Source organism: Plasmodium reichenowi, chromosome 14, assembly GCF_001601855.1.
Source record: "Plasmodium reichenowi strain SY57 chromosome 14, whole genome shotgun sequence".
Classification (NCBI taxonomy): Eukaryota; Apicomplexa; class Aconoidasida; order Haemosporida; family Plasmodiidae; genus Plasmodium; species Plasmodium reichenowi.
The window spans coordinates 1,917,929-1,927,599 of record NC_033659.1 but is presented as its reverse complement, the minus strand read 5'-3'; the positions used below and the strand labels follow the sequence as shown (position 1 = coordinate 1,927,599).

Here is a 9,671-nt window from a genome sequence, read left to right as displayed (position 1 = left end):
TATTATTTATTTTGTTTATGTAAATAATATATAACTATATATATATATAAACATATACAATACATATATTTATATATTTATATATTTTTATTTTGATCTAATTCCATTCCTTTTTCTTTTCTCATTCATTTTTGTGTTTTATATATATATATAAAAAAAAAAAAAAAAAAAAAAAAAAATACGTACATGAAAATATAAATATACAAGGTTATTATTTTTATTATGTATAATAATTCTTACATAACACATATGTATTATTTATATATAAATATCATAGTACCAAAAATAAAATACTATAAATTGACAATTTATTAATGTATAAAAAAAGAACAAACTGGAGCTTTTATTATATAATATATATATTATATATATGTATATATATTTAAATATATAATATAATTTTTGTTGTAATTATTATTGCAATTTGTTGTATACGTATCAAGGAGAAATATAAAATTTTATATTATACATAAATGTACATTTATATAATATTTATTTTATTTTATTTTTTTTTTTTTTTTTTTTTGGGTTTTCATATATTAAAAAAATATAAAAACGTATGGTAGTATTTTTTCTTTAAATAAATAATTATGAATTTCTAATTTTACATTAATTCTTTTATAAAATAATTTTATTTATTACTCACATTTTAAAGAATTCTTAGTACATATATATATATAAATATTTCTTTAAAAAATATATTTTTATTTCATATACATATATATATATATATAATATATATGTATTATTATTACATAAATTTTTTAATTTTTTAAAATATACATGAGAGTTTGAACAAAAAAAAAAAACAAAAAACAAATTAACTCTCTTACCCATTTGAATATTAAAAGAACAGATAATTTATAATATTTTTTTATTATTTTCTTTTTTAAAATACTTGGTTTATATTTGTTTATATTTGTTAATTTTTTTTTTTTTTTTTTGTTCTGCTTCCAAAAAAAAATTCTAATATTTTCAAGAACTATAATTTTGTTTATGGCATAAAATAAAGAAAAATATTTTAAAGGATAAAAGAAAAATTCATACAAATAGAAATAAATAAAACAAAAAAAAAATATATATATATATATATATATTTAATTATTTATGATATGAAAGGAGAATTATGAGATGAAGCTATTTTTTCTTTTTTTAAATATTATATAAGATATATATATATATATATATTTATTTATTTATTTATATTTTAGTTTTTATTTTTTGTAAAGCAGAAAAACGTGTATATTTAATTGAATTTGTATTATATATTACTATAGACCTGTAAATAATATAGAATATATATATATATATATATATATTTAACACTACATTTCATTTATTTGATAGGATAAGGATTATTTAATTTTTGTTATCCTCAAATGGTATGAAATTTACATGTGTTAAAAAAAAATATGTACATACATATATATATATATATATATATATATGTATATATGCTTTAAAAGTTATATACAAATTTAAATTGATTAATATTTATGAATATGAAAAAATATTGGAATATGAATATACATATATATATATATATATATATAATATTATATTTATTACCTTCTATTTTGTTTGCATAGAATAGTTGTAAATAATATATTACTTTTAAATTTTTTCGTTCAAAGTGTATTATTATTTATTTATTTTATTTTATAAATAAAATGATTGTGTATTTTCACATCATATATATTGAAAATATAGTACATAATAAATGTTCTTTTGAAATTGTTTATGTTTTATGAATTCATACTTTTTATAAAAAAATAATTTTATGTGTAAAATGTCTGTATATATATATTTATAAACATATACGCACACATCAATATATATACATATAGTACATATACACCTTCATTAATTTTTAAATTTTAATAACAGAAAAAAAAAAAAAAAAAAAAAAAAAGAAAGAAAGAAAGAAAGAAAGAAAATAGCAATAAAATGTTTTATGTGTACAGAATAAATACCTGGATTAAATAAAATAAACACAATTAAATAGGAACAAGGAGATATATATATAAATAAATAAATATATATATATATATATATATATATATATATATTACAAAATAAAAAAGGACGTGCCAAGTTAAAACTTTTAAATTTTATACATATATATAATATATGAACACCACAGAAATAGAGATACACACACACATATATTTATGTATTAAACTATATATATAAATATATATATATATAAGACACTTATTATATATATATATATATATATATATATATATATATGTATATAAAATTTTGTCCAAAAGAATATATAAAGTTTTTTCAAGTTTTTTGAATTATATCACATAAAGGTTATACATACATATATATATATATATATATATTTTTAATTTTTAATTTTTTTTTTTACCAAATATTTTTATTTTTTTTTAAAATAGCTTTTCATATATAATGTGAAAATCAATGGCTACTATCGAAAAAAATAAAAACGTCGAAAGTGAAATAAGTGTTTTTTATAAAAATGAAAAGAAAAATAAATCAACGAAAGTAAGAGAGCATAGTTCTATTGTGAACGATGAAAAAAAGGAAGTTGAGTTTAATAGTTTAAATGAAAATATTAAGGAGCAAGGTTATGGAAATGTATTTAATATGAACAGCCAGGTGAGTGGTGTTGTTAATATATCTGATGAAGTCGAAAAGATAGGAAAAGTGTCTAAAACGGGAAAAAATATAAAAGCAGGGAAATCTTCAAAAGGTGGAAAAAATGATGAAAACAAAAATAGCAACAGTAATAATAATAATAATAATAATAATAATATTAATAATATGAATGATGGTGATGATAAAGATTGTGCGAATTATGTACATAATATGAATGACAGGAATAATTTAAATTATATAAATGAACCATGTGATAATAAAAAAAATACAGAAGGATATGATGAAAATATTTTAAACGATGAAGGTAATTTAAGTGATGAAGGAGAAGAAGTAGAAGAAGAAAATGTAGATGAAAGAGATTTAATTCTTCAAAGATATAAACATGGTATTAATATATCTCTTAATTTTAGTGATATAAGACAAAGAAATAAAATTATCGATTTCTATTCTGAATGTTTAGATAAATATAAAAATGAATGTAATTTTGTTTATTATCAAAATTATAATAATACTAATAATGTTATCATTAATGATACTATAGATATGAGTCCAATAAATACAAAATATTTTATGAACGAACAATTAGATCCTACTAATAATCTGTCCAATTCTAATGATAAATGTGTTAATTCAAAAAATAAAAATTTAATAAAATATGGAAATAATAATATGACAGTTATAAATAATAATGGAAATACAAATGAAAATTCGAACACTAATATAAATGCAAACATGAATACAAATATAAATATGAACACAAATATAAATAATAATAATAACAATAATAATAATAATAATAATAATAATAATAATAACAATAATGGTATTGGTGATAATAATAATAACAATAATGTGAATATTTCTAACAATGCTTATCCTAATGATCCTTTTAATAATGCAAATAATTCAGTCCCATATATGGACGATTTTAAAAATTTTGATTTACAAAAAAAAAAACAAGAATCTCTAGACCCCTTATTAAAATGTATTAATTCGTTATCAGATCGAATTAATCTTCAACATTTAGTAGGAGATCCCACCACTTATTTTAAAATAGGAGGAGGAGATATGTTTTATGATATTAATGATCCTTTTTTAGATGATGAAGAAATGTACAATGAATTGAATAAAACAAAGAATGAAATTATATTAACAAGACAAATAGAAGATGAATATAGTGTTTGGAGTGGAGATATGTCAGATGAGTACATAGATATTAATCCTGATTATTTTATATCTTTTTATAGTTCAAAATGTAAATATATTTTTACAAGTGATGATGAGGAAAAATTAGAAGAAAAACAAAAACAAAAACAAAAACAAGCACAAACACAAACACAAACACAAACACAAAAGCAAAAACAAAATATTTATGACAAATGTGGAGTACCTTCAAGAGGAACTTGTGATGATGATATCATTAATATTGATGAAGACAACAACAACAACAGCAATAATAATAATAATAAGAATAATTCGTATGTCAATACAAAGAATAACAAATATTATGATAATTATAATAATCCTAATTCTAATGATGATATTATAAGTTCCTCATCATATTCTGGATACGATTCGACAGACGATGGTACACTTGATAAATATAATTTTAAAGGAAATTTTGAGAAATATAAATACGAGTTTATTATTTATTCAAGTGATGGTGATTTAGATTCTTGTTCTTCTACTTCGTCAGAGGAAGAACATTCAGATGAATCAGATGTATCGGAAGAAGAAATCATATTTAATCCTTTTGCTTGGAAAAAGTTTGAAAAACATATTCCTTGTGAATTCATTGGATTATTTGAAAACATGGAAAAACAGCTAGATATGTTACCCCTTGAAGCAGATATATCAGAAATAAAACATATCATAAAAAAATATATATATAATATATTTTCACAAGTTGTAAATAAATGCAAAAATGTAATACATCATTTTAATAAACCTTTAAATGATTTTCTTGAAATAGACATTAAATTATTAAGATGGTTAACAACTATAATGATTAAAACATCTAATTCTTTAAACGATATAGATATATGTAGAATGTGGTTTGAACAAGTATTTTCATATAATACACGTGTATATATAGAATATGAAAAAGAGTTTATTGCAAGGATAAAAACATCCAAAATTTTTGAGAAGAATAATAAACAGTATATGAATGATTTGTTGAATAATATTACCTTATGGAGAAAATATCAAGAGGACAAAGAAAAAGAAAGTTTATCCAAGGACATGTCTGAAATTAATAATATACCTGACTCAAATAATAATACTACTACAAACAACAGCAACAACAACAACAGCAACAACAACAACAACAACAACAACAACAACAATAATAATAATAATAATAATAATAAAATCGTAAAGAAGAATAAAAATAACAATAATAATAATCATGAATCCAATGAGGAAAATCAAAATAGTTTTATAAAGAATGAAGACAATTATGATAATAATAATAATAATAATACAGGAACAAATTCGCACACATATAATAATAACCGTAGTGGTAATAGTATAATAAAGAATAACAATGGAAATGTTATAAACTTAGAAAATAAATCTAATCATTCGAATGAGATAATGAATATTGTGAAAAAAGGAGAGAATTCAGGTGAACAATGTAAATCCAAATTTATGAACATAAAAAAGGAATCTGACAATAATGATAACACATCATTGTATTTATCTAATCATAGTACTATGGCACATATAGATAACGATAAGTTTGTATCTGATGAAGGCACTGCAGCGAATAACATAAATGTAGCAAACAATAACAACAACAACAACAACAACAATAATAATAATAATAATAATAGTCAGAAGGATAGTCATACAAATAAACATTGTAATGATCTAAGTGGTGATATGGCCGATTATCAATATGATGATACTAATAAGAATAAAAATAAAATAGACAATAAAAGAAAGGATAACAAATCAAATAAGAATCAACATAATAATTTGATAATTCGTAATGAATATAATAAAATGGATGACAATAAAAATAATAGTAGCAAAGATGAAGAAGATACAAATAATGAGGATGATACACTCGAACCTGATAATTCAATACATGATAATAATAATAATAATAATAATATCAATAATAATAATATCAATAATAATAATAATAATGAATATAATATAAAACTTGAGAAATATTTTGATATTCTATCAGATATTTCTTTGGATATATTAAATTATATTAAAATGTATACTAAACAAAAAATTTTATTAAAAGAAATGATATCAGCTGGTTTTGAAGCACTTGTGGAAAAACAATATAAATTTTTTATGAAATTACCATATATTACTGTATCAGAAATGTTAACGAATTTATTTAATTTTAGATATAAAAGAAATATTACAATAGCTTATGACTATGTGGAAAGTTTAATAGGTTTTTATCAAGACAAATATAAAATGGATATATCATATGAAAGAGGAAAAAATAAAAAAGTTTTCTTATTTGATACAACCGTTATGCAGAAATTAAATAATTTATATTATAAAAATAAATATAATCCAGTAAAGGATAAAAATGTATCAAATAATGTTTCAAAAGATGAAAATAAAGGAAAAAATAATAATGTAACTAATAATAAACCGAATATTGATGAAAGAAATAATATTAATAGGAAAAAATATATTCATAATTTCAAAAATGATATAGAAGGAACAACAGATATTCAAAGTAATAAAAATTATCTTACAACAAATAAAAAACATGGCCTTATAAAAAATAATGATATAACAAATAAAAAAAAATTAAATGATAATTATAAAAGTAATTCAATTAGCCACTATATGCAGGATAACCATCATAATCAATATAAAAATAATAATAAAATAAATAAAACGAAATGTGTCAACGGAAATGAAATTATTATTTGTTCAGATGATGAAAGTTATGAATATGATGATGAAGAAGGAGATTATGATGATGATGATGATGACGACGATGATGATGATGATAATGACGATAATGACGATAATGACGATAATGACGACGATGATGATAATAACAATTTTGAAGAAATACAAAGAACAAAATATAAAAAAAAACATAATCACGAAAAAAGTCGCAATTTTAATCATAACATTGGATATAATAGTAACGTGACTACTGATATTACTAATTTTTTTGATAACCTATCAAAAGAAGAAAAAAAAATATATAATCATCATAATTATAATAGCACTGCTAGTAGTATTATTAGTAGTAATCCTACTACAAAATATAATAGGAAAAATATTAGTAATTCAGTTATTTCTCAATATATTTATCATAATACAAATTCTGCCGACATTGTAAAAAGTATTCATACAAGTAACAACATATATCATAATAAATATAAAAAAAAAAATAAATACGATGATGATCATAATTTTATCCTATCAGATGACAAACCTGATATTAATTCAAGTTATAATTTAAATGAACAAAATAATTTATATAAAAAGAGAAAATTAAAAAATGACTGTCTACCAAATATATATAACAAAAATAATATATATCATGAAAAGAATAAAAGAAAATCTATGGATTCGAATAATAAGATACAAAAGACGCATAATTTTATATGTATTATATCATCGGAAGAGGAAAATGGTTGTTAACATATTAAAACGTAAAATAAAAATATTATGTAAAATATAACTTAACCATAAAAAGATATATAATAATAAAGCCACATTATATTATAGGATGTATTATAAATCTAATATATTTTTCTCACAAGTCTTCCATAAATATATAAAAATATATATATATATATATAATATATATAATATATGTATATTTTTTTTTTTTTATTATTAATAGCGTATATTATGAGAAAATATTGGCTTTGCAATTATTTTCCACACATTTTTATTTTTCTATTATTTTTTTTTTTTGTACATATATGTATATATATATATATATATATATATATATATACTATGTATATGTCTCAAATGAAATATATATATATATTATTATATGTATGTATATTTTATATCTCTTTATTTTTTTTTAATACCCAATTTTTATAAAAATCATTTTAACATTATACATTAGTGATATATATATTTATATCATTATAATTTCCAATTTGATTAAATATTGATTTTTTTTAAGTATATATATAGAAAATATATATATTATATAATATATTTAAATATATATATAATTCTTTTTTTTTTTTATTTCTTAATATTTTACCTATTGAAACATAAAATTAATAAATTTTAAATTGTAATCTGAAAAAAAAATATGCTTTAAGATTTTTTTAAAATCAAATGCACTATTATAAATTATTATAAAAATAATATGTTTTTAAATGTATATTGATAGATTATTCATACTCTAAACTGTTTTAATATATATTTCCTCAATGCATTATTAAATAAATAAATACATACATATATATATATATATATATATATATTGATTATTTTTCTTTTGCCTTATAGTTCCATGTTAATCTCTCTCTCTCTATATATATATATAATAAAATATATATGAAATGAATAAAGACATATTAGACAACATAAAAGAACTACCTCAATTTAAGCTACTATGTAAAAAGAAGGTAACATAATTCATTTAAATGTACAATTTGCTCATCATTTAAGAAATATATTATAATTTCTAAATATATATAATATTTATTATTTTATTAAGTCCGATTTATTAAAGTATTTCGAATCTTGTAACCGTAATGAATATGATGAAATTTGGATGACACTTCATACAAGCTTAGTGGAGTATATAAGTGCTGATAATTTGATTTATGATGAAGAAAAATCAACATTATTATTTAAGGTAAAATAAATATAAAATTATACATACATACATATATATATATTTATATATATTTATATTTATTTTTTTTATATAGGAGGAAAATAATAGACAATATTTATTGACATCTATATTATTTGTTTCAATTTATTTACAATATTTGCATAATAAGACACAAAAAAAAGGAATAACATTTGAAGAGGATTTCCAAATACTTTTCTGTAAACTAATAGGTTAAAAGGAATATACGTATAGACATTTGAGGGTTATATATTTAATTACATACATACATAAAATGTATATATATATATATATATATATAATTATTTATTTATGAAAGAAATACAGTTCATGCTAAGCGACAAAGAAGTGAGATTATCCTTCGGAAAATGTCTTCTTACTATATGTGAATTAAATATAAAGGAAAATGAATTTACAAATAACGTCAAGATAAATCTTTTATTATACCTACTATGGAAATGTTGTCATATAGAAGTATAAGATAAAGGAGGGGGGGGACAAAAGAAGAAAAAAAATCGATGATATATAATTATCATATATATATATATATTTATTTATTGTTTGTCTTATTAGGGTAAAGGAACAGATATTACTAAATTAAAGAAATTCAAAGACTTTTGTAAGTACATTAATTGGGGCATTTCTGAAAGAACCACTGATTCCTTTTACATTTTATGTTCTTATACATTGAACCTTCCTAAATTTTATGAAACGTAAAAATATGAAATATATCCTAATTATTAATATTTAATAAAATGTCAATTTGTATATATATATATATATATATATATATATATATATATATTGAATATTCATTTATATATATTATATACAGGTCTGATGGAAAAATATTTTTATCTCATGTTTGGTCTCAGAATGAAAGTATAGCATATCATCTTTTTAATGTTAGTGAAAAAGGGAGAACGGATTTATATATTATATATATTATATATATATATATATATATATATACATATTGTGTAACAAAAATACATTTCGATAATATATATTTTTTATATTAATAATTTTAGAAATTTGTCCATAACACGGCCGTTTTAGCTCATAACCATATTTGTCATTACTCAGAAATTATTTATTCCACTTGGAGGGTTATAATAAAACAAAAAAAAAATATATATATATACATCATATAATTTTATATACTTTTTTTTTTTTTTTTTTTTTTTTTTTTTTTTTTTTTTTTTTTTTTTTT

General features: G+C 19.0%; 2 protein-coding genes across 2 annotated transcripts in view; both read left to right on the top strand.

The window, feature by feature from the left end:
- Window positions 1-2,433: 2,433 nt before the first annotated feature.
- Window positions 2,434-7,269, top strand: PRSY57_1447600 (hypothetical protein; the record flags this gene model as incomplete). The annotated part of the gene is made up of 1 exon (XM_012910072.2): window positions 2,434-7,269. One exon carries the CDS (start codon window positions 2,434-2,436, stop codon window positions 7,267-7,269), a length of 4,836 nt encoding a protein of 1,611 aa, XP_012765526.2.
- An 890-nt stretch (window positions 7,270-8,159) lies between these two features.
- The window catches only part of PRSY57_1447500 (hypothetical protein), a gene marked incomplete at both ends in the record, with an annotated part of 5,303 nt that continues 3,791 nt past the window's right edge, over window positions 8,160-9,671 (top strand). Inside the window, 7 exons of the mRNA XM_020115340.1 lie at window positions 8,160-8,225; window positions 8,318-8,458; window positions 8,535-8,670; window positions 8,778-8,932; window positions 9,032-9,171; window positions 9,294-9,363; window positions 9,490-9,567. Coding sequence (XP_019969997.1) covers window positions 8,160-8,225; window positions 8,318-8,458; window positions 8,535-8,670; window positions 8,778-8,932; window positions 9,032-9,171; window positions 9,294-9,363; window positions 9,490-9,567 — 786 coding nt within the window. The remainder of the gene's footprint in view (window positions 8,226-8,317; window positions 8,459-8,534; window positions 8,671-8,777; window positions 8,933-9,031; window positions 9,172-9,293; window positions 9,364-9,489; window positions 9,568-9,671) is intronic.